At 35.4% G+C, this 26,704-nt stretch overlaps 4 protein-coding genes and 2 pseudogenes across 5 annotated transcripts; 4 read left to right on the forward strand and 2 right to left on the reverse strand.

Annotated features, from left to right (window-relative positions):
* LOC104738382 lies at positions 198-2,772 on the forward strand (annotated as a pseudogene).
* Positions 5,667-6,836, forward strand: LOC104737150. The gene is given in 5 exon segments (XM_019234594.1): positions 5,667-5,944; positions 6,056-6,164; positions 6,214-6,281; positions 6,283-6,372; positions 6,783-6,836. Coding segments are annotated over 5 exon segments (459 nt in total). The 5' UTR covers positions 5,667-5,806.
* Positions 10,475-14,141, reverse strand: LOC104737151 (hepatoma-derived growth factor-related protein 2). The gene is made up of 8 exons (XM_010457263.2): positions 13,701-14,141; positions 13,001-13,063; positions 12,196-12,915; positions 11,909-12,040; positions 11,538-11,621; positions 11,274-11,333; positions 11,087-11,173; positions 10,475-10,916 (listed from the first exon to the last, which is right to left on the reverse strand). The coding sequence occupies exons 1-8, from the start codon at positions 14,106-14,108 to the stop codon at positions 10,698-10,700; spliced, it is 1,773 nt and encodes a 590-aa protein (XP_010455565.1). The 5' UTR covers positions 14,109-14,141; the 3' UTR covers positions 10,475-10,697.
* LOC104737154 (phosphorylated carbohydrates phosphatase TM_1254-like) lies at positions 18,496-20,261 on the forward strand. Its single transcript, XM_010457264.2, has one exon. The coding sequence runs from the start codon at positions 18,903-18,905 to the stop codon at positions 20,022-20,024; it is 1,122 nt and encodes a 373-aa protein (XP_010455566.1). The 5' UTR covers positions 18,496-18,902; the 3' UTR covers positions 20,025-20,261.
* On the forward strand, positions 20,265-24,726 carry LOC104737152 (annotated as a pseudogene).
* Positions 24,819-26,704, reverse strand: LOC104737155 (putative F-box protein At4g11580). 2 transcript variants are annotated; one of them, XM_010457266.2, is made up of 4 exons: positions 26,404-26,704; positions 26,097-26,298; positions 25,503-25,979; positions 24,819-25,413 (listed from the first exon to the last, which is right to left on the reverse strand). In XM_010457266.2, exons 2-4 carry the CDS (start codon positions 26,210-26,212, stop codon positions 24,921-24,923), a joined length of 1,086 nt encoding a protein of 361 aa, XP_010455568.1. In that variant the 5' UTR covers positions 26,213-26,298; positions 26,404-26,704; the 3' UTR covers positions 24,819-24,920. The 2 variants fall into 2 exon arrangements, with proteins under 2 accessions (XP_010455568.1, XP_010455567.1); XM_010457265.2 differs by having other exon boundaries at positions 26,097-26,704.

The raw sequence follows: 26,704 nt of genomic DNA on the forward strand, positions 1-26,704 counted from the left end.
TATGTCTTTGGCGTCTTTTAGGATTTGGAAAATTCAATGAACACGGTATTTCATTGAACATGAAAAATTCAATGGACATGAAAATTCGAAATTTTGAGAGAATGAAGCTTAATTTAACTTCTTGATTCTCTTTGCCAAAAAAAAAAAAAAAAAAAAAAAAAAATTTTTTTTTTTTTTTTTTTTTTTNGATCTTGAAAGAATGAAGCTCAAGACTCTATTTTTACCAATATTCTTGTTTTTCCTCATAAACTTAGACACCCTTTCTGCACAAACTTGCTTCAATGGATACTTTGAACCCAATAGTACTTTTGACCTAAACCGTCGTCGAGTTCTCTCAAATCTTGCTTCTAACGTCACAACTCACAGCGGCTTCTACAACACCACCATCGGCCAAAATCCTAACCAACTCTTCATCATTGGCATGTGTATCCCTGGAACTGAACCAGAGGCTTGTTCAAAATGTATCAAAGGCTCATCAGACGGCTTGTTACGAAGCTGTCCTAACCAAACAGTTGGTTATGTATGGCCAGATTGTTGTATGGTACGTTATTCCAACATTTCCTTCTCTGGATCAGGATCACTCATTATGGAACCCTCTCAACCGGTGTCCGATCCTGCACCTATCGATGTTGATTTGACACTATTTGATAGAGTCTGGGAAGAGTTAATGTCCCGTACGATAACAGCAGCTTCTTCGAGCACTCATGAATCATCATCATTTGGTCATAAGTACTATGCAGCTGAGGTTGCTTCATTGACAACTTTCCAAACTATGTACGCTATGGTGCAATGTACGCCAGACGTTTCTTCAGGGGATTGTGAGTATTGTCTGAAGAAAACTGTTGTTGATTACAAGAAATGTTGTCGCGGTAATAAGGGTGGTGCTTTTGTAAGACCATTTTGCTTTATCCGGTGGGATTTGTATCCTTTTGCTGGTGCTTTTGAAATGTTACATTGTCACCGCCACCACCTTCACCACAATTTTCACCTCCTCCACCACCGGTTTTACCTCAGCCACCGGTAAGCGGTCGCACAAATACACAACTGGAAAAGGTAATCACCTTTGACTATAATAATTCTTAGTAAGAATCTGTTGAAAACTGAAACTAAGTCACATGTTTGTTCAGACAAAAAAAAAAAATCGACGGGGATTATTGTTGCAGTTACTATCTCTACGATTGTAATCTTGGTACTGTTTCTTGTGGGATTTGCCATTTACAGGAGAAAAAAATCATACCAAACAATTGAAGTTCAAGGTTGGTTCCTCTTCCTTTCTTCTTTTTTAGCTACCATAAGTATACAAATTGTGGAAGAAAATTTGATGATTTCACTATTTGTGCAGCTGGTGACCAGATCACAAGCACACACTCAGTGCAATTCAGTTTTAAGACAATTCAAGATGCAACTGATAACTTTGAGGAAAGTAACATGATTGGACAAGGTGGATTTGGTGAAGTTTACAAGGTAATATACGTTTTTGTTATCTTTTTTTTTGTTTGCAACTACTCTGTATGAAGTTTAACAAATACATTGTTAAAGTAAAGCGGATATGGTGTTTGATTCATCTTAATTGTTTTAGGGAACACTTTTAGATGGAACTGAAGTAGCGGTAAAGAGACTGTCAAAAACATCAGGACAAGGCACGCAAGAGTTCAAGAACGAGGCTGTTCTTGTGACAAAGCTTCAGCATAGGAATCTGGTTAGGCTTCTTGGATTTTGTTTGGAAGGAGAAGAAAAGATACTCGTCTACGAGTTTGTACCAAACAAAAGCCTGGACTATTTCTTGTTGGGTATGATATGAGCTAAACTGATATTTGCAAGTTTCGAGTAGTTTTTTCTGTAGCTACTGATTTATATCTAAGCAATTTATAGATCCTGAGAAGCAAGGAGAACTAGACTGGAGAATACGGTACAACATTATTGGAGGCATTGCTCGGGGAATTCTATATCTTCATCAAGATTCACGGCTTACAATCATACACCGTGATCTCAAAGCGAGTAACATTCTCTTAGATGCCGATATGAATCCCAAAATCGCAGATTTTGGTATGGCAAGGATATTTGGAGTTGATCAGAGTCAAGCCAGCACAAGAAGAATCGTTGGAACTTAGTAAACTCTCTATCAAAAAATAACTAGAAAAAAAAAACTGTTTAATAATTCAAGTAGGCTACCTAAAGAGTGTTTCTTTATTTTTCAGTGGTTACATGTCACCAGAGTATGCAATGCATGGTCATTTCTCCATGAAATCTGATGTCTATAGCTTTGGAATATTGATCCTGGAGATTATAAGTGGCAAAATGATCCGCAGCTTCAGCGACATTAATGATTCTGGTGGCAATTTGGTCACACATGTGAGTATAATCTTTTCAGCCAAAATATATTATTTCAATTTATCACTTGTTTTAGGCTTGGAGGCTTTGGAGAAACGGGTCACCTTTAGAACTGGTGGATCCAGCCATAGGAGAAAGCTATAATTGTATTGAGGCTACTAGATGCATCCATATGGCACTTTTATGTGTTCAAGAAGATCCCGCTGATCGACCAACGTTGCCAGGAATAATCATGATGCTCACTAGTAACACAGCCACTTTACTTGTGCCTCGAGCACCCGGCTTTTGCCTCTCAAACAGGAGTGAACAATCCACAAGCATGTCTATTCCCGGTTCTACCAATGATGTATCGATCACAGATTTAGACCCTCGTTAACCAATGGTATTTAAATATATACGGGCACTGTAATCTTATTATATAAAGTTGGGTTTTGAAAGTAAGTCATTAACAAGATTTTGACATGTGTCAAGTTATCAAAATTCGAAATTATAATATGATTTATTTATTTTTAAATTTAAGTGATTAATTATTAAAAAAATAGAAAAAAAGATTACGGAAAATATACTTTTAATTATTAATTCTAAATTTTGTACACACTTATATATAATCAAAGATCACCTCATATTTAAATAATTTATTAAAAAACATTGCTTTCAACTTTGTTTAATTGGGAATACATTTTAATGGGAAGGTAATTTTTTCTTATTTTCTTAACCCAAAATTTTCTACTACTTTCTTTTTTTTTTCAGTTGGGAATAAGTAAGTTAATATGTTGACCAAAAAAAAGATTAATATATGAGTCATCTTTTTCTAATACTGTATTTTAAATTTTATTGTAGTATATTTAGAGATGTCAAATTGATTAACTCAACTCAGTATATTGTAGTATATTTTAAAATTTACTGTATATTTAGATTGTTTTAATTTATATTTTAATCTTTGAATGATTTGGGATTCATATATTAACATGCTTATAATTATCTATTGTTTCTTTAATTATGCCAAATTAATTTTCTTTCAATTTCTCAACCTTGATTGGTTGGTCATAAACCCTTCTTTTTTTGGGAAAACATAATTGTTACCATTATTCATTCAATCTCAAAGGGAGATAACGAATAGAAGCTCATCAACCTGATGAATTGATAAAATAGGCTAATCAAACACAAGCGTACAACAAACATAGATAGATAGATTGGAAAAAAATAAATCGTTGTTGATAGATCTATAGGAGCTCAAAGACTCTGACATCCTGCTTTGCGGAAATGTTTAAAAGAATTAATTTAGCCACATACGTCACCAAATTGCACTTATTTTTTCAGTCAAGGGTCTTGAGAGAACTTCATGATGGGTGATCTTTCTGGAAGTGATTGTCGAAATTGTGCGAGTGAGGACAAAACACAAGAAAATATCATTTGTTGATTTGTAAGGTCGGTAATCAAGTTTTTAAAGACTTCTAAACGTAACAAACCAGCCATCGAATATGGGTTGGTTCACAAGCCGGGAATAGATGTAGAGCCCATTTGGGAAGGTGGGCCCATGGACTGAGAGTAGACATGGGCTCGCTAAACAATGTGGCGGTTGAAGCGTTACATAGACAGAGGCTACATCATGGTGTGTCAAAGACACTTCCACGAATACATTGAGAAATTTAGCATTAGTTACTATCAAAAGATTTTGTGACGATTGAAAAAGGTTTTGACGTTTCTTGGTCGTCGGAGCAAGCTATTTTGAGATAGCAAAAAGACGTGAACATTTTCTCTCCACACAGAGGGCAGAGCCGAGGTTCTCTCTATGGTGGAGAAGGTTGGACACAAGGTTATCTACCCAACAGAGGAAGGTGGAGGAGGTTGGACGCAAGGTTATCTCTCCAAGGGAGGAAGATGGAGCCAAGGTTCTGTCCATGATGGAGGAAGTTGGACGCAAGGTTCTCTCCATAAGAGATGAGGGCGGAGCCGAGGTTTTTTCCATGGCGGTCATACATTATTGTGATGATACATCATTGATTAGTATATTATGTTATCTATAAACACATTAAGCCAACTATTTTACTTTCACTTTGGCATAGTTACTATCGCGAATACATTGGAAAATCTAACATTAGTTACTATCAAAAGATTTTTTTGTGAAGTTAGAAAATTGTTTTTACTTTCATTGGTTGTCGGAACAAGCCATTTTGAGATAACAAAAATACGTGAACATATTTTCTCCATATAGGAGGAGGGCAGAGCCGAGGTTCTCCCTATGGTAGAGAAGGTTGGACACAAAGTTATCTCCGCAAGGGAGGAAGGTGGAGGAGATTGGACGCAAGGTTATCTTTCCAAGGGAGAAAGGCGGAGTCAAATTTCTCTCCATGGTGAAGGAGGTTGGACGCAAGGTTCTCTCCATAAGGGATGAAGGCGGAGCCGATGTTTTCTCCATGGTGGTTATACATTATTGTGATGATACATCATTGGTTAGTATATTATGTAATATATTTTTTATTCACAATGTTTTTTGAGCCAACAATTTTAGTAATTAAAAAACTATGCAAAAGTGAAAGTAATATATTTGGCTTCATGTGTTTATATGGACAGTTTCTAAATGGTGATAAAGAATATTTTTGTAACATACAAGAGTACATTTAGGTATAAAAAATATACTTTTAAAAGTAACATACATATAAAATTTGTAAATTGACATAAATCAGTGTATTATAACAAAAATAAAATTTATATATAACATACAACAAATTTTAATAAATTTAATTTTATTTATAAAACTTTAAACCCGCACATCGGGCGGGTCCTCATCTAGTGAATATATGAAAGTATCAACATCTTCTCTTGTTTTAGTCAGTTCTCTATTACATATACATACATTTTACAACAAGAAACACGTCGTATTGCTGGATAGCCAATCGCTTTTCCTGCTGCTACGTTCATGTTACTTATGAACACCAATGCTATGAATATTGCCACGAGCATAAACCTTTTTTTTTCCTTTCAGAAATGCTCCTGAGAATTTGTGTATTTTTTGTTTCTTTTAGAAAAGATATGTATTGGTGTATAAAATATCTAACAGTTGTTTATGAGTGATTAAAAAGGGTTTTACGTTGTGATATTTTTATTCATTAACGTAGATAACATTAACTTCATATCGGAAAAACATGTAAATTGTTGTTTCTTCAACACGTATACCGGCTTGACTACAAGGACAGTATGAGCGCCCCGGAGCTTTCAAATCAAGAACAGATTGTGGTGGTGGGGATAAAAGACATACCATATCCAAACTGAAGTTACAAGAAGAACAATGATAAAACAACATATCATTAATCTTTCTTGTGCAAAGACGACATTTTCCATCAGAATATTCTGGTTTTTGACCTGTGTGGAACTTAAGAGGATGTAAGGGATGGGAAGTGTGATTTACCTCTGACAGGTGTTTTGCCTCGGGCGGATTCCATAGGCAATCCAGATGGAATTCTAAATCACAATCATGGCATTTGTAACAAAACTCGTAACAACCATACATACGACATTTAGTGCCACGCTCGAACTTGATCATCTCCTTTTCCTTGAGAAGGGTGAGCTTGTGGTGATGCGTCTTGTAAATATCAATAACCTCTGGTGGTGGGTACTTGGCGCAGAACAGATCCACATCAAAGTCACAGATCTCACAACGATAGCATAGATTCTCGATCTTCTTGCCACATAAATCACAAGAATGGTTGGCTTTACTTTAAAGCTTAAGAGTGTGAACAGCGTGAGATGGATGTTCAATATATTCAGGAGACTCGTCAACACATTTCCTGTGAACAAAGAATTCACATATTTCGCAGTAATAGCCACCAGTGGTAAATCCAAAGCGTCCACAGCAAGCAGCTGTCCGCGAATCATTCAAAGGCATCATAACATGCTTGTGGATCAACGGTAGTGACACTCCCTCAGATTCCATGTTCGTATACTTCAAGAAGAAGAAAGAAGTAGAAGGAATTGTTGAATCTGAGATCTCAAGGTTATGCTCCTTTCAAGTCTCGTTCTCTCTCTCTATTTAAAAGTCTTGTTTACTTAATTATAAAACTTTGTAGTCATTCGATAACAAATCAAATTATTGGTTATGGTTTATTAGTTAAATAACTATATTAAGGACAGAAATTGACTATCAGGAGAAAAACAATTTTAAAATTCATCAACATGACCAAAGAAAAAGAAAAATGAAAGTACCATATAATTACTTACATAACACCAAAGAAAAAGAAAAATGAAAGCAAAGTTAGATACAAAATGTGAACCAATTAGATAATGCCTTCTCTCGCTATGCAATAAGAGACTTCGAATCTCATAACAACTATTACACTCCAAATTTGTCATGTTGCTTCTTGTTTCTCTAAAGCTTGAGGGCTTGACGTTGTTTGGTATAAACAGTTCCTTGTTCTATCTAGCTGATGATGGTGTGACTGTTACATGTTTAGATCCTCTGCTCTGCTGAGGTGACTGATATTATAATTTGGTTTGACCCGGAGTGATGCTTCTGTTCTGTTGTCATATTGTTTTAATGTGAAGTAGTGAACTGATAAAATCAGTGGGATTTAAGGATTCAGAATTAGCTGATTACATTTAACTAAACCGGTTATATATATACTAAACCAGTGATATATAAATTCTATCTTAGTTCCGCTTTAGGATCTGGATGCATCTCACATTTTATCATGATTCATGAAGATACTTGAAACTTCAACATAAAACACATCAGCTCTTTGATATCATTGATTCTCTCATTTTGTCTATGCTCTAACTTAGCTTTTATAATGACATGGTATGATTTGGTTTGTCTGATTTAGGAAACAAAGATATAAGCTGAAAAAAATATAAAGGAAATAGATATAGAACATAATTTGGTTAAACAAAAGTGAAACCATAGTTTTTATTTTATTAATCAAAGCACATGGTTACACTATTATAAATTTACTTTAAACTTCTTCTTTTTTTTTCCTTTTTTTTTATCTACTATGGGTCTATATTGGAAGCAATCAAACGTCTCTTTTGAAAGTGAATCCTTCTAATGACCACCAATCAACAAATCGTTTGGAAAAGGCAGTTGAATATCATGATTGGGAAAAGTAATATGAGATGGTGTAATATTTATAGTGAATGAGAATTTTGAAAGATATGGATATATATGGATATCAAAAAGTGATATTTGTTGATTTTAATTTATATCAATTTTTAAATGCATTGTGTCGGTCCTAATGTAAAAAGATTTGATGTTGTATTTTCCTAAAAGAAGGAAGGATATGTGAAATTGACAAGCACAAAATATACCGATCAATATATTTAAAAAATAAACTACTAAAAAATATAGATACCAAAAAATATAGTTCAATGAAAAATATCCTAAAATAGCACTAAAACAAGTTTTATGAATAATTATAACATATATATTCAACAAATTTTTAAAAATAACACTACTTGACATGATTGTGATATTTTGATTTAAAAAAAAAAAAGATTTTAAGGATGTGTTCTTTAATTTATATTTAGAATATAGTTTTGAGAGGATATAGTTTAGTAGATACTCCCTCCATTCTTTTACCTTTTCGTTTTACGTTTTCTTACACAAACTAAGAGAACTATCAAATTTATATTTTCTCATTTATTAATATATTTTCTATTTTTTTTATTGGTAAAAAAAATTAAACAGCAGAGATAAATTTGGAATATTTACCAAATATTTGCATTCAAAATATAAAATGGCAACGATTATGTTACAAAATTTAATTCCCAAAATGACAACTAAATTAAAACAAAGATAGTAGAGTTTATGATTTAATTTTGAAAATTTAGTTTTGAAATATGATATTATTTTTAGAAGTTTAGAGATGTTGTGAAAATATGTATTATTGCAAGTTTAGAGGAAACTTTGGTATTAACTATGTAATTAAGTATAACTTAAAGGGTGGTAGAACATCAAATATTTTCAAAAATGTTAATATATTGTAGATAGAAGGATATTAACATTCGTACATTCGTAGGAACCATGACTCGATCCTTGGTGTGATGGTGCCTTATACATTAAGGACTTACTATTGGCCACTGCACTAAGATCACTTCACATCATTTCCTTGTTTTACATATTCAAATTAACATTTTGCGACAATTAAATTTTGTATACTTTTAATGATTGGAAATTAAATATTATCTTGGTTTAGATTTTACAATTAAACGAGGTATATATCACTTTGAGTTTATAAATGAGAATTAAGGTTTAGATTTTACAGTTAAAACAAAATTGTGTGTCGGTTTGGATTTACAAATGAGGTGATTAGGATTTAGATTTTACAATTAAAAAGAAATTATATGTCAGTTTGGGTTTACAAATGAGGTGGTTAGGGTTTACATTTTACAATTAGAACAAAAATTATATGTTGGTTTAGATTTACAAATGAGGTGGCTAGGATATAGATTTTACAATTAGAACGAACTTATATTTCGGTTTGGGTTTACAATAAACGACCCAACACGTTTTTTAATAATAAATAATGAATAATAGATATTAAATAATAAATATCAAATATTAAATAATAAATAATAAAATAATGAATAAACAACTCCAAAATATTTATTTAAATATCTAGAATCAAATCAGAATCGTAAAACAGAGCTAACGACTTAAACCATAGTTCTAACATCAACATTCCAATTTTAGCAGAAACCAAAGCATAACAATGAAGTTCTTAGAATATCCTCCTCTTCATTGTCATGATCCTACAGTCAGACTTTGCCTTTACCTACACCACAAACACAGTAAGATGAGTGAGTATTACCAGAAATATTCGGTGAGGCGATCCTCTCATCTAAGAGCTATAAACACAAGCAAACAAGAGTATCACCACTAATAAAAACATAACAAATCAGTCATTAAACAGAACATCCAATAACATATTTACCACGCCTCCACGTCATCACACAAAACAAGTCATACAACCCAATCCCTCAGATAAGCTCATGGTCACGCATTCACCTCAACAAGGTGATTCACGAATACCAAATAAAACCTAAAAGAGAGGTTCTCCACTTGCCAGCAACATTCAGACTTGCTTCATTAACCTTCCAATCTCTTCAGTGAAAACCACGGTCTAGACGTCCTGAAGCTTCCAACAAAATTTTGTAACAATCAGATCTCAGACAAGCCTGAAATTAAGCCTCCAACACTCGTTAATCTCAATTCGCAACTTTGAGAACTTGTCTCACAAAACTACCAATAACTCACAGAGTTTAAATCCAAACCCACTTCCGTAATAAGGAGAATCCCGATGAAACACTTGGATATAACTCTACCAAATTTTGTTACCTTCGAGAGCGATTTGATACGTCGAAATCGCTTCCTCCCAAACCCTAACGATTCTGCTTCTTTTGTCTTATACACCAAAACCAAGAGCTCTCTCTCTCCCTTTTTCTCTCCTTCTCTTTGATCAAAAAAATGTCGATCACAACACACAAAAGAGAGGAGAGGTGGTGTAGACCTAAGGAGGAATTAGGGTTTTAAGTTTAATTAGATTAAACCAGGATTTAATTAAACCGAAATTAATTAAAATCCACTCTTTTGGTTTATTCAACAAATCCCATATTCTAATCGCGGAACACGGATGTTACAATTCTCCACCAACCAACATAGATTCATCCTCGAATCTTGAACGACCATCAGCCAAAGACTCTCATTCGACCGTCTCCACAGCCCGCACTTCCTCCGGCCGACCTATGAAAGTTACCTCTAGGCGATATACTCACGTTGTAGACACTATTTACTTTCAAATTTTGGACTTCCTTTTCTTTTAGATCTTAACCTTAAATTTTTATTAGCTTCTCGTTAGACCTTAACTTGCATGCTATAGTATGGTTCATCTTTGGGCCTAAGCCCACATACCATATATATATATAAAGGAATTCTAATATTCTTCTCGGGTTTCCACCCTAACGCGACCCGGGATCATCATCTCAACCCTACCCCGGTTATAAGTTAGGCTTTGAGCACAAAATAGAGACAATATGGGCCTTGTGGCACTAAGTTGCGTCTCTCTATCTACTTCCCCGCATCGGACTGTGTATGGTCGACAAACATTGAAAGATGTCGACAAAGACAAAGAGACAGTTACTGAGAAAGATGTTCCAAGGAAATAAAGTTCTATAAGATAGACAACTGTTGAGAAAACTACAGGAAAATAAAGCTAACTGACAATTGATATATGCCCGTAACCAGTCTTAGTTTGGTTGTCATAATAAGCTTTATTATCCGATTTATCTATACGGTTAACCAAACTGTTAAAAGTGAAACCCAGTTCGAATTCACATCTGAAACTCTAAACATACTATTAAAAGTTGGAACACCTTTACTCTGGTTTCTTGGAGGCTTCTGGATTGTTGTCAGCATTTGAGTCATTGGTCTTCAAGGCTTCGTCTTTTGGTTTCTCAGTTTCACGAGGACTGGTCAAATTCTTCTCAGTATCCTCCTTCTCTGTGCCTTGGGCAGGTTTCTCTATGCCTATTGTCAGAGTTGAAACCTCATCCCTTGAGGCGTACCAGGAATAGCCACAGTCGACACACTCCAGCTAGATGCAAAACAGAAGCAGAATGTGATTATTAGGGTACAGTAAGAGAAAAAGATCATGGTATATGATGTCCTTCGCTTATATACAACATAATCTCTTTTCAATTTAGGTTTAGCAAATTCTCTTTTATCCAAGGATATAGAATGCGTAATAAGGAAAAGCATAAGAACCTGATAGCGGTCTCCATGCCCAGCTTGGATGATATCCCGCAGGCCCACTGTCAATTGATTGCATCTCGAGCATCTTGCATCAGTCATCTGTATCCGGAACAAACACATGATATTATAGTCATAGACAATTCCTAACTGAAATCCAGCAAACCAATTTGAAAACTAAATTTTCAGAAAAATAAAAGACCTGCATGCGATCCGCCTCATCAGGCTCCTTCTTTGTTGTTTCGTCAGCAGTTAGACCCTCCTGAATCCCAGAAAAAAACTCACTTTTTAGTCATTTTAACATGCAAGATATACTCACTAATACTTTCTTACTATGGAACAGAGTAAAAACATTCAGAAGAAATCTGAAATGAAATCTATGCCAGTGAAATTAAGAAAGGAAGCTGAAGAAAAAAGGGGGAGATAATAATATATGTGCATATATGTAACAGAAAAAGTCTGTAACCTTTAACTCCGTGGGTGACATGTTCAAAATCTTTGCAGGCTCTAACTCGCCATTGAGCAGTCGTCTAGCCAGCAGTGCGGTGTTCTGCAGACAAAACAAAATCAAATTACTATTAAATACTTAGAAGAAACGCAAAAGTGATGTTTAAGGCAGCAAATTGAGAACCTCCACAAAGACTCAAATATGAACAAACATATTACTGTTCGGATGAGAAGTCCAGTAATCAACCAATCATTACATATTGAAATTTTACCATGTCATAATAAATTCATACATCAACTTTCATGAATAAGGAGCATACATGTACAACTTTACCAGTACAGTCAGTTGGGGGAGAAAAGTAATGAAATGGCATGAATGCAGATTCTAACCTTGAGATTGAAAACCAGTGTCCTCATCTTTTGGTTGTATTTCTGATAATCCGATGCAAGAGAAGCATGTGAAGCATTCTCAAGAGCACACACTGGAGGAACAGCAGCATCTGGCCAGAGAAAATTCTCATCCTGCCAATCAGTTTAAACGAAAGAGTTATTCCAGCAATTACTGAATTCTTAATATGTAATTTGGTCAATTCTGGTAGGAAAGAATGTGAAAGGTGACTGTATGAAGAGGGAGAATATTTAGGGTGATCAAAATGATTGAGACGTTTAGTTAATACCTTTCCATTTTCAGACTTCGTATCTTTCTCATCATGTTCAAGATGGGATCCATTTGAACCCATCTTTGCATCGTCGCCAGCTGGTTTGTTCTCAGGAATATAACATACGTGTTGGACAGCCTCCAGAAGCTTCCCCAAACACTTGTCACGATGAGCATCACCTGTTAGTGAATCAAACTTCTCTAAGATAGCATAATGCTCTGATGATATACCCGCACCACTTCCAGGCGTTTCAGCCTTAAGAGAGGCATCTTCCTCCCTTCTAACATCAACAGGACTTATGTTAGCTTTTCGAAAAGATCTTTTCGCCTTCAACATATTCTCCTGGTCAAAAAGAATTTCCTCAGATTCAAGGTCTGGAAGATCACCCAATTGCGACATCGTCTTTTGGACAAGAAGGTCGATTTCATGTTGTTTTGAGTCTTCATAGTCTTTGTCAGTCAGCTTCCACAGCTTCTTTTCAACAGTATCATAGACCTTCCGGACAATGAATCCAGGGTTATTTTTGCGTTTCGGAAGTTGTTTATGGGCCGGGACAAAGTAAACAACACATCTGTGCATCACAGACTCTGCTGGCACTTCATCACGATGGAAACTGTAGAACAGCTCTCGTGTATCACTCGATTGCCAGTTTCCACCACCCTTTTTCTCTGCCTCTTCTGGGCGATAAAACCACTGTCCCAGAATCATCATGCTTCCATCTTTAGTTTGCGTAATATCCTGTCAAAAAAACCGGAGCTTTATTTCCAAGTGGATGATACAACAAAAACTAAAAAACCGAATATAAATTTTAACACACCAGTACCTTGATAATTGCAACATATGGTTTTTGACTTTTGTCCTCAGGAACCAACAACACCGGATCCTCCTACACAAAAAGGGAGTGTAAGCGAGACTAGAAGCAAATGTCCCAAAGGTCCCGAGCATTAAATCAACCAGACAATATATGAACACTCATGACAAACGTGTATACAATCCTAAACATTCAGGTGCAAGAAAAAAACATGATGTGAAAGTAAAATTTCCAGAGTCTCTAGACTATGCAGTCAGAACACACCAAAAAACGAGAGAGAAACATTCCTCTGACACAGTGACACATCGATGAGTGCCCAACAAATGACAACAACCATAAGCGTACAAGGCCAGTTTTTAACAAAAGTTTCTGTTCAAGTAGTATAAACCCTAATAACTAGAGCATCTATTGCTGACACTCTACATCATCTGAGGTTCCCAGTAAACTAAACGCGGCTAACACATTCTAATGTCATACAGACATCAAAATTCCTTAAAACCCTAGATTTCAATGTCCACAACAATGTAACAACAGCAAAGCAAAAACGAAAAAAATCTCAACCAACTCTCAATTCCAAATCTACAAAATTAAATCAGAACATTTACAACAAAACCCACAAGCTCAATTTGATCACATCAATCTAAAACCCAAAAAAAAACATCAAAACTCCAATCAAAATCAGAAACCCTAGAGATAAAACGCAACAACTCACCACATCATATTTGTTGCCATCATACTCAAATTGCAAAAAATGAGTTCTTTTCCCTTTTCCTTTACCCGTAACCTTAACCGAATCACCAACAGGACTCGCATCATCAGGCTTCTCTTCTTCTTCTTCTTCTTCTTCCTCTTCTTCTTCAGCCTCCGGAGGCGTTTCTTCCTCCTCCTCCTCCTCCATCATCATATCCTCATCATCGTCATCCCCTTTCTTCCCCTTTCTCTTCCTCTTCCTCTCCGATTCCTTCTCTTCTATCTCTTCGTAGAGCTTCACCGTCTTACGCTTCTTCCGTTTCCCCAAAATCTCCTCAGAACTCGTCGAGTTCCTTCCCTTAGCCCTCGTGATCGGTACATCGTCGTCTTCGTCACTCGACACTTGAGCGAATCGCCGAGACAACACCATCGTTTTCTTCTTCGAGAAATCGGAAAATAAAAAATATTAGTAAATTTATACAAAAAATTGGATTTTTTTTATTTAATGTTTATTTATTTAATTTTATTACTTTCAGATTGAGGTAATGAGGGTTCCTCTGCGTTTGCCTATTTATAATGACTACTTATAAAATTAGTTTACTTAAGTTTGGACTTTAGAGGTTTTACTAGCAAATTAGATAAAGAAGTTTTATGTAAAAACATATAACTTTTTAATATACATGAATTAGCTTATATTATCCTTAGTTTCTAAAATAGAAATTAAGGATATATGGATCATTAAAACTAAATTTTCTAAAAATATTGTCTAACACATGTATAAAAATTATATTTTATTGAGATGATAGGAGAATATATTTTTTAATCTGGAATAAATCTTCTAAATATCTATATTAATTATAGAACATTTTTTTTACAATAATTATAGAAAAATATATATGAATATTTAAAATATTTTAATTGTGTTTGGTTATAAGGATAGTAGAGAAAGTTAACTAAACTTGTTTGGATATGAATATAAGCATTAAATAGCATTCAATGTAAAACCTTTCTAAAAAACATTTTTGAGCAAAAACTGATGCAAAAATACTATTATAGATATAGGTGATGATTTGAGAAATTTTTAAAATGATAACATTTGTATATGTATAAACTTTTGACTTATTACTACAATTTAACTCATGGTATACTGCCTAAAAAAAAATTTTAGCACAATCTTAACTAACTTAGTTTGATTCGATATATCTTATATTGATGTTGTCAAAAAATAAGGATTTAACCCATATTGATGTATCGAATTAATGATATTTTAATTCTTTATTATATCGATATTTAACATGTCCATGTTATTTTAAACTTTCCATATGTTTACATATTTATAATTTCAATTTTTTATTAAGTTTAAATATATCAAATATAATATTTTTATCTTCTTCAAAAATTAAATTTTAATATATATACGGTAAAATTATAAAATTCAACTAAAAACCGAACTAAACCATATACAAACTTGAAATTTGGATACTTCTTTAGATTTAAATTCATTTTTGATATTATGTATAATATGACTCTGAATCATTTTCTATACATTTTAGTCAATGTGTGGATGTTAAACAGACAATTTTTATATTAACTGAGTAATATTTGTTTGTTAAAAAAATCACAATATGTTCAAATTGTTTTTATAGATTTTTATTAAATATATGTATTATATGGTGATCCATAACAATTAAAAAAAATCAAACAAATATAATAGAAAAATCATAATAATAAATCGTGATAATATCTTCTAAATATATATATATTAATTGTAAAACATTGTATATCTTTTTAATATATTTTAATTTTGTTGGGTTATATGGATGACAGAGATAAATTATTGTAAAGTTATTTGGATATGGATATAAGCAATGACATAAATTGTAATTTTTTTGAAAATGATGTTTTATTTCAAAAATATAGTTCAAAAATACTAATATGGATTTATGTTTTTATATTTCAGCTTAAGCTAGAGTTACTGGTTTAGAAGTTATCATGTGTGGATCGAGATCAATTTTTTTTTTTTTTTGCTTTGGTTTATTGTGACAGCACCATCTTCATATGGTTTATATTACTTATCAGTCATCACTCAATCACATTGGAAACATTCATGAATAGTATTCAAAGAGGTAACTATAATAAATCTATTTCCTTAGAATATTGGAAACGTTCATGAATAGTATTGATTTTTTTTTCCTTCTGGTAAAACCAGATATGACAATGGAAGAGAACATGTCGCATATATGTACAATGGTATGACCAGACTCCAAACATGATAACTTATGTAGATCACTTCCTCAAATTCTGAAGGAAAAAGTTGAAGGTGTGTACTTGTATTACACAAACTTTATTTGGACCATAACATAGTCTAGTGATTTGTGTTAAATTCTTTGTTGTGCCACTATATATATTTGATTTGCATAATGCATGTTGTCAATAAAAAATAATAACTAATTGTAACGCCGCGAACCAAAACTCTGCGTTTTCGGGGTGGGTGTCGATCGACACCCATGTTGGTATCGGTCGACACCACTTATTCTGGTTCGACCAGATTGATTTAATTATCGATTTGAACCGGTTTGGTTTAGGAAAAACCATTGGACCGGGTTATATAAGTGGATTGTCGACCATAAGGGTTTTGGAGGTTTATTTTGTCTGCCGCTTTGTGGTTTTTGAGAGAAAAGGGAGAAAAGAGAGTTCATGAGTTTTTGAGAGAAATTGGTGAGATTTCTTGGCTGTTCTTGAGAGATTTGGAGCTAGGAAGGATCTAGAACTTGCTAGGTTGCCGGTTTCTTGTTTCCTGTTGTATTGACATTGGAATGGTTAGGGTTGGTTATTGGTTATTCTACTATGGATTATTATTGGATATTGGTTTGTTGGTTATTTAATTGGTATTTGTTATTCCGCTGTTGTTTGCGATTGTGGTTAGGTGGCTAGTGGATATGGGACCACTAATCGTAGTTTATTTATTATTATTATTATTATTATATTATTATTTTCAAAAAAAAACGGGTCAGGTCGTTTCACTAATGAGTTATGTTTGTAGTGAGTAATTACTCCAAAATATTCAAATTTTATTAATCAAAATTATTGTCCAACTATCATTATTCTTGTTGTAAATTGGATTATAGCTCACACCGATTTGCTCTTTTTGTTGCAAGATAAGTAAATCCAGAAATTAAGAACATAAAAGTTTACGAGTTTTCTTTGTTGTCAACTGCAACATTGAGATGTTATCTTTTCTCAGAGGTGTAATTGGAATTGTGCAGTGTATGGAAGAATCAATACACAAGACTAGTGAAAAGGATAACGTCTATGAGCTCTTCATGGAGTATGCAACAACTGAGACTTTTTATGCTGAGATTAAAAGGCATCAAAAAGGATTGTCCATAGCCACTGTGGAATGGTTCATACGAATGATTTTCATAGGGTTTAAATCACTTCACCACCTTGGTTACATTCATAGACACTTGTACTTGCACTTTTCACTGAAAAAATATTAGTGTGTTTTAAAGTTATAAATGAAATTGTTTATAGAAGAAAAAATTGCAATGTCGTCCTTTTTCCTTACGAAGAAGGACTAGTGTGTTTTAATGTTGTAAATAAAAATATTTATAAAGGAAAGCGTTGATGGATTCTAACTGGATTAGTTACAGAATTAGGCTTTTTTTTCTAAGTTTCTTACAGATTTAGGACTTATAGTCCAGACTTACAGATTAAGGCCTTTTTAATCAACCAAAAATACTAAATTAACCTTCTCACATTAACCCTTAACTCTCTTTCTTTCTCTGCGACCTGCGCCGTGAACAATTTTTTTCAAATTTTCAAATCTCTGATTAAAGAAGGAGTTGCAGCCATCGATGGTATGTTCCACCTTGATGATGGTCAGCTTATCGTCGTTAAGCGATTGAACCAATTACCAACTAATTTTTTTTTGGATTTGTGAATCGCAGAACATGTAAAATATTTATAATTTGGATTCGATTTTAAGATGAATCATAAGAGTTTCCGAAAAAGATGAATTTGAAGCTTTTGGGTTCACTAAACAAAATGGTCGACAGACCTTGGAGGTGGAGTTTCTGGTGGAGAAACATAAACCAACGATGGTAAAGAAATAGAAAATCCATAAGTGTTTCTGATTGAAACCCTTGGGTTCTCTAGATAATATCATTTAGGGTTTAGTTTTTTTTTCATCTAAAACAAATTAGATGAATCCATGAATTTTTAAGATCGGCCGAATAAAAGATATAAAGTAAAAACTAAGAGAAGGAAGAAGATGATACGGAGATATAAATAGGGCTAAAAGCATCATTTCATTTGTCTTTAAAATGTCTAAAACCGAGAGTTTGGACTATAATACTCGATCTCAAATTTTTGGCCCAACAAAGGCTCATTCCAGTAAACATCCCATTCTAACTCGACCAAAGTTTTTATTCTTATCAAATTCGAGGTTTTGCATGTACCAATGACATTTGAAAATCTCTCTACTCTCTAAAATTTTAAAATCGAGTTGTATATTTTCTACATGGGCCTGACCGACACTGGGCCTAGACTTCGCATTGTAAAAAAACTGATACGTGTTGCGTTAAAAGACACGTGACTGTAAAGTTTGAAGAGACGTGGCAAAACAGTAATCTCCTCTCTTGTACCGCTATTTTCCAGCGTAGAATAAACTTTTTCGTAGACACCTCCGATTACTGCCACGTGGATATCATACACACCGTCAAAATATAAAATGAGAAATATCTGGATTATGTGTGAATTATTATATACCACATAAATAAATATAAAATTCATTAAAATTTAAAGAGAATCACAATTAAACTTTCAATACAAGATAAAAAAAAAAAAAAAAGATTTGGTTTTTATTCATCTCTCTCGGTTGTTTCCATTTTACAGGTTTCAATCGAAAATTCCCTCTTTTTACATTTTGGGATTTTGATCTTGGGTTTCTTGTGTTTGTGTACATAGATCGGATCTTCAAGTTTCTTGTAAAGTTTTAATCTTTTAGGGTTTCTTACTTCCTAAAGTTTCTCTTTTTTCTAAATGGATACTTTGGGTAATTGATTGGATTAGGGTTTGTGTTCTCTAGCGGTGGGAAAGCTGTTTTTGGATTCTTGGATTCTATCTTTGATTAAGGTTCTCTTGCAGCTTTCTCACAGGTTTTAGGGTTTGATAGGTTGGTAGAGATTTGGAATTGAATTTGAGTTTCTTGATTCTGTTAACCATGGTGGATGCTATTGGAGCTGTGTCTTTGGTTTGTCATCGACCTTCGATTGTGAGGGTTTCGGTTAAGAACGAATCCAAAACGCAGAGATCACAGTTTCCGGTGAAGTTAGATTTTAGTGCGAATCGTTTGGTGATGCAGAAGAGTGTGATGAAGAGTCGAATGTGGTCTGTGTTACCGATCAGGGCTGTTGCGATGGAACTGACGAAAGAGATGCCTGCGTATAAGAAGAAGAAAGACGAGAGGTTACCTAAAACTTGGAACTATCTTGATTCCGGTGCAGATGATAAACCCGGTGTATGGCCACCTGAGAACAAAGCTGATAAGCCTTCATTGCATAATCCTTTACTTAGGCAAGAACGTATGGGTTGTGGTTGGTTAGGTGCTATATTTGAGTGGGAAGGAGTGTTGATTGAAGATAACCCTGATCTTGATAACAAGTCATGGCTGACTTTAGCTCAGGAAGAAGGGAAGTCTCCTCCTCCAGCTTTTATGCTCAGACGTGTCGAAGGGATGAAAAACGAGCAGGCGATTTCAGAGGTTCTGTGTTGGTCGAGAGATCCTGTTCAAGTGAGAAGGATGGCTAAGCGTAAAGAAGAGATCTTTAAAGCTTTACATGGAGGTGTGTATAGACTAAGAGACGGGTCACAGGAGTTTGTGAATGTCTTGATGAATAATAAGATCCCAATGGCTTTGGTGTCTACTCGTCCTCGGGAGACATTAGAGAATGCTGTTGGATCTGTTGGTATACGGAAGTTCTTCAGTGTGATAGTTGCGTCTGAAGATGTTTACAGAGGTAAACCGGATCCTGAGATGTTCATTTACGCAGCACAGCTTCTTGATTTCATACCGGAACGTTGCATTGTGTTTGGAAACTCGAACCAGACCATTGAAGCGGCTCATGATGGGAGGATGAAATGTGTGGCTGTGGCTAGTAAACACCCGATTTATGAGCTTGGTGCAGCTGAGCTGGTGGTAAGAAGACTAGACGAGTTATCGATTATTGATTTGAAGAAACTTGCAGATACGGATTTGACGGAATTCGAACCGGAATTGGAGATGGAAAAGGAAGATGAGCATGAGCGGCCTTCGTCAGCTGTAGCAGTTGATGATATCTTCTGATGGAAGTGATCTTCTGTTATATTGTACAGTCTTATGAGATTTGGATTCTTCCTCGTGTAATTCACGACATGTTTTAGTTTCTGTGTATAATTGGAAGAAGCTTAAACGAGGGATAAATATAAATGTACACTCATACATATACTTAGTTCCTACTTAGTTTTAATGTTTGTATACGTTAAAATATCATTAGACTTGTATACTTGTGAGATAACATTCATCATATATGTTGAAGTCTGATCATTTGTTCCAAAACATCACAACATTTCAGAATTCGTATTCCTTTGTTTCATCATTACGCCAATCCTCAGAGGAGATGCGACCAGGAGTAGCGGCGTTGATCATTGCAAACTCAACCTCTTGAGGTAGCACACAATTTTCACATATTTTCTAATTCTACTTTTGAAAACTATCTAGTTCTCTCTCTCTCTCTCTCTCTCTCTCTCTCTCTCTCTCTCTCTCTCTCTCTCTCTCTCTCTCTCTCTCTCTCTCTCTCTCTCTCTCTCTCTCTCTCTCTCTCTCTCTCTCTCTCTCTCTCTCTCTCTCTCTCTCTCTCTCTCTCTCTCTCTCTCTCTCTCTCTCTCTCTCTCTCTCTCTCTCTCTCTCTCTCTCTCTCTCTCTCTCTCTCTCTCTCTCTCTCTCTCTCTCTCTCTCTCTCTCTCTCTCTCTCTCTCTCTCTCTCTCTCTCTCTCTCTCTCTCTCTCTCTCTCTCTCTCTCTCTCTCTCTCTCTCTCTCTCTCTCTCTCTCTCTCTCTCTCTCTCTCTCTCTCTCTCTTTTTCCGACAAACCGTGTCCTAATAAACACAATTTTTGTTTTTCCTTTTAATATTAAACGAAGGCTCACCAACAACGTCAGTCAACGCTTAGTATGCAATATAGTTCTATACAATCTTTGTTAATCCTTTCTCCATCATGTTCTAGATCTAGATCCTCTCTTCACCTTACTAATGGATTCTTCTTTTTCCATTTCCACGCTTTTTAGAAAACTCAGATTCCAACAAAACAGCAAAGAAGTAGATTCTTCCTCATCTTCTTCATCAGTTCCTCCATCGTCTTTGTCAAGAACTTGGAAACACCATGTCTTACTGAGCTTCCACGGGGAAGATGTCCGAAAAACATTTCTTACCCACATCCTTAAAGAGTTCAGAGGAAAAGGAATTGATCCTTTCATTGATAATGATATCGAGAGAGGTAAAACAATTGGTCCTGAGCTCATAGAAGCTATCAAAGGATCAAGGATCGCCATCGTCTTGCTTTCGAGGAACTACGCTTCCTCGTCCTGGTGCCTGAATGAGTTGGTGGAGATCATGAAGTGTAGAGAAGAGTTGGGTCAAATCGTGATGACCATTTTCTATGATGTAGATCCAACTGACGTCAAGAAACAGATGGGAGCCTTTGGGAAAGTATTCAACAAAACTTGTAAAGGTAAACCAAAGAAAGAGATTAAGAGATGGAGATTAGCTTTGGAGGGCGTGGCCACAATCGCCGGAGAGCATTCACGCAACTGGTTTGCCCTCTTAACTTCTACTTGCGCTAACTAATTCATTTTTGATACAAACACATGTATGAAAATCTGTCATGACTAAATATAGTGCTCTCTCTATTTGTTGTTATAGGGTTAGTGAAGCTGCCATAATAGAAAAAATAGCTATGGATGTTTCAAATAAGTTGAATAATTCCACACCATCAAGAGATTTCAACAGCTTAGTTGGAATGGGAGCTCATATGAAAAATATGGGACCAATGTTACGCTTAGAATCTGATGAGGTTAGGATGATTGGGATTTGGGGTCCGTCTGGGATTGGGAAGACCACCATAGCTAGATATTTGTATAGCCAACTCTCTAGCAGTTTCGATTTGAGCGTCTTTATGGAGGATATCAAAGAGTTAACCTCTACAAGGCGAGTGTCTTCTGATGACTATAGTGCAAAGTTGTACTTACAGAAACAGTTTTTGTCCCAGATACTCAACCACAAGGATATTGAGACTCCTCATCTTGGAGTTGTACAAGACAGGTTGAACGACAAGAAAGTGTTGATTGTTCTTGATAACATTGATCAGTATATACGATTAGATGCCATCGCAAAAGAGACTAGCTGGTTTGGTCATGGAAGTCGGATTATCATCACAACTCAAGACCAAAAACTTTTGAAGTCACATGGCATCAACCATATTTACAAGGTGGATTTCCCGTCAGTATACGAAGCTTCTCACATCTTTTGTATGTATGCTTTTGATCAAAAGTTTCCCAAAAATGGTTTTGAGTCGCTTTCATGGGAAGTTACAAACCTTTTGGGTAAACTGCCATTGGGATTAAGAGTCATGGGCTCCCATTTCCGAGGAATGTCTAAGCAGGAGTGGATAGATGCACTACCAAGGCTAAGAACTCGCCTTGATGCCAGCATTCAAAGCATTTTAATGTTCAGTTACAATGCGTTATGTGATGAAGATAAAGATTTATTTGTTCATATAGCTTGTCTTTTCAACTATCAAATGATTGAGCTAGTGGAAGATCATCTCGGAAAGAATTTCTTGGATGTGAGGCAACAATTTCGCATTTTATCTGAGAAATCTCTCATATCTGTTGAAAATGGATGTGTATATATGCACAATCTGCTAGTACAATTGGGTAAAGAAATTGTCCGTCGTGAGCTTGGGAACCAATCCATTCTAAAACCTGGGAAGCGTCAGTTTTTGGTTGATGCTAGAGATATATGTGAAGTATTCACTAATGACACGGTTAGTTTTAGTTTTAAGCTTCCATTAGATTAAAATATTTTTGATGACTAACCATCTCTAGTTCTTTATATTCAGGGTAGTAAAAATGTTATAGGCATACATTTTGACTCATCTGGGTTGTCAGGCGAATTAAGTATAAGTTGAAGAGCTTTTGAAGGGATGTCTAATCTTGAATTCTTAAGATTCAAGTGTATGAATGGTAATCAAAATCATAATTTGAGCTTACCACAAGGTTTGAACCATCTATCTCAAAAACTACGATTACTACATTGGGATCGCTTTCCAATGACATGTCTGCCTTCCAATTTTTGTACGGAGTGCCTTGTCGAATTATATATGGTAGATAGCCAACTGCATAAGCTGTGGGAAGGAGATCGGGTAAGTTTTTTTTCTTACACTTGTTAGGTTTTAAAAAGGTCTGATCTATAGCACTCTGTTAGTAATTTAATGTTTTTACTTTGCTTATTTGTACAGTCCCTTCGTAACCTCAAGTGGGTGAATTTGAGTCTTTCGAAAAACCTAAAGGAACTACCTGACCTCTCAACCGCCACTAATCTTCAACATATGTTTCTTTCTTCCTGCTCAATTTTGGTGGAGCTCCCGTCCTTGAATGCCACTAATCTTAAAAAAATGGACATTTCCAAATGCTCAAGTTTGGTTGAGCTTCCGTCCTGGATTGGAAATGCCAATAATCTTTCCTTGTTGAATCTCATGGGATGTTCAAGTCTGGTAGAACTCCTGTTCTCCATTGGAAACGCCACTAATCTCCAAACATTGCAGCTTGATATGTGCACTAGTTTTGTAGAGTTGCCCTCCTCTATTGGGAATCTTCATAAATTGCAAAAGTTGATTGCAATAGGTTGCTCAAAGCTAGAGGTTCTTCCTACCAACATCAACTTGGAATCTCTTGATGAAGTTAATTTCCGTGACTGTTTTATGCTGAAAAGTTTTCCTGAGATTTCCACACATATTAGGCTCCTAATTCTCGCGAGAACTGCAATAAAAGAAGTGCCTTCGTCGATAAAGTCTTGGCCTAACCTTTCTTACTTGGGCATGTCATTCCATGAAAACCTTGAGGAGTTCCCGCACGCTCTTGATATCATCACATCGTTGGTATTTGAAGATAAAGAAATGCAAGAGATCTCTCCGTGGGTTAATAAAGTCTCCCGTCTTCAGTTTCTAATACTCATAGGGTGCAAGAAGCTAGTATCAATCCCACAGCTTCCAGATTCCTTAGATCATCTAAGGGTAGAAAGTTGCGAGTCATTAGTGAGACTCGATTGCTTCTTTCACAATCTAAAGTATCTTCAGTTTACTAACTGTTTCAGACTGAATAAAGAAGCAAGGGAACTCATTGTTCAGACCAGTACTCGATGTACGGTCTTACCTGGTGAAGAAGTGCCTGCAAACTTCACTTACCGAGCTAAAACTGGAAGTTCCGTAGTGGTAAATTTGAAAAAAGGCCTCTTTCTAAAACCTCGAGATTTAAGGCTTGTATCTTGCTGGTTGATGAAGGTGGTGACAAGGAGAAGGTGTTTGGTAGTAAAGAGATGAGAATAACATATCTCATCATGGAAAAACATAATCCTGGCGTCTATGTTCCATGCAGACCTATTGGCTACTCCCTATCTCACTCTTTTACTGAGCATTTGTACATCTTTGAGTTTGAAGGAGATGTGACATCTAACGAGCTGCTCGTTGACTTTAAAATCTACTGCAGCGAAAGAAAGATAAAAGAATGTGGGGTAATGCTCAGTAAAAGTCTTTCATGTTTATGGGACTGAAGTCGATGGAGATCATGACAGTATATAGACGAAGATTCAATTTAAAGTTGCAGGGCTTGGTATTGCACTTTTAATCTTTACATTTTACATTGTTATTGTGTGATGTTGGGTTATGTAATATGTATAATTGACTAACTATTGAATTCACTAGATTTTGTGATGAATACAAATGTACACACTCATACCTATACTCTTTATACTTTATGTGTGTATACGTATCATTTGATTTGATCATATAAGCTAGCTGTCTCGAGGAGGAACTATGCAACACAAGATTCAGTCACAATCTATACTTGTGAGACAACATTCATCATATATGTTAAATGTCTGATCATTTGTTCCAAAACGTCTACCAAGCTTTTCAATATTTCAGAATTCAATCCTCAGAGAGATACGACCAGGAGTAGCGACGTTTGCAAATCTTGCAATCAGGAGTACATTTGATGAATTCTTCAAGCTTCTGAATGGGGGCTTGTACAAAATAATCATCAGGCACCGTGTCAGGATCCAAAGCCAAGTATATGCAATGTGAGAGATTAAGAACTGTGAGGTTTTGGAGGCCTGTGATTAGCGATATAACTCCATCAATTGTGACGTAAGAGCATCGTAAACTCAACCTCTTGAGGTTTTCGAGGTACCGCACGATTTGCTCAACATTCTTGTCTTGCAAAAAACCCAAATATTTGAAGTTTGTAAGGTTACTGCAGTTTTCTCCCACGATTTGAAAGTCGAATGTCCCGATACGTAGCTGATAATCTTGAGCAATGATTAGTGTTTTCAGATTCTTCCATTGACTGAACACAAACTGACATGACTCCTTGGTTTTATAGCACCAGACCGGTAAAACAAGTTTCTCTATGTTTGGCATCCTAAGGAAAACAAAAAAGAAAAAAATGAGATCCTCCTTTTTGTACATGACTTCAACTATAATTCATTTACATAAAAAGATGAGACTTACCTCTCAGCAGCAAACATGAGATCCTCCGTTTTTACATAGGAACTGAAGTGAAAGAACAAATTCTTCGGGGCCATGCGGCTCAACTTGGTGATCTCATCGAGTAATCCCATAAGGGTTAGGTGTACGACACTATAGTCAAAAAAGAATTTACTAATCTTGATAAAAATACTCCTAAAGCTTAGGCCTTTCGCTACTTCTTCTTCATCAACCCGGTGCTCAAAGAAGATGACAGGTCGGACTCGATCCTCAAACTCCATAAAATAGGAGAAGTCCACTTGTTTGAGCTTAGTGAGGTCGACAGTGTTCCACAGAGTTTTGTTGTGAGAGGCAAGGAACCAAGAAGTACATACACGTGAAACTCCCAAGGTAAGGTCCATCAGTTCGAGCTTATCGAAAATAACAGCAAGTACGTCTCTATGCAAAGTTTCCCACTTTGGAACTTCTCTTGATCTGTCTACCTTCTCCTTCACTTCACAACTACAAACAGAGTAATAAACGGTTGAACACATTTTAGATAGATTGATTCTTGAATTCACATTAAAGATTGAACACAACAGAAGCAAAACAAGAGTAAGTCAAGAACCCTAAACAAACCTTGGAAATTGTTGAACAACGTAATTCCGAGAAAGAAGAATTGTAGAATTTGTCGTAGGCAGTGAATGTTCAAGTAGACCCTTGAGACCGTCTGATCTCTCCATCGTAACTAACATTAAAAACTAAACTCTGAAATGTAAAACTCTCAAACCACTATACAAAACAGATTAATATCTCTCTTGAGCAATCTGTCGAACACCTTCTATGCAAGACAAAAAAAAAAAAAAAACACAAAGGTTATAATTTTTGTTACATTTTTATGGCTGAGTATGTTACAAAATCTCAACTGTGTAATAGCTCAACTCACCCAATTTCATAATCAATCCAACAACAAATCAAAAGAAGTAAAAACAAGAGTCTTTTTTTGTTTTCCTTCAATCCGTCGATGTGAAGAGATCTAACCCAATTCAAGAAACTACAAACCCAAATCAGATCTGTATGAAAGATCAATGATTCAATGAAGCTCAACAACAACGAGAATCACAGCTTAAAAGCATGAAGAAGAAGGAGAAGAGAAAAGAGAAAAACCCAAGAAGAGAGTCTCTTGAGTTGCTTCGAAGCCTTCTCGAAACCTCTAGTCCTCACAGAGTCTCTCACTTTTTCTTCAA

The sequence above is a fragment of the Camelina sativa genome, chromosome 13, assembly GCF_000633955.1.
Source record: "Camelina sativa cultivar DH55 chromosome 13, Cs, whole genome shotgun sequence".
Lineage (NCBI taxonomy): Eukaryota > Viridiplantae > Streptophyta > Magnoliopsida > Brassicales > Brassicaceae > Camelina > Camelina sativa.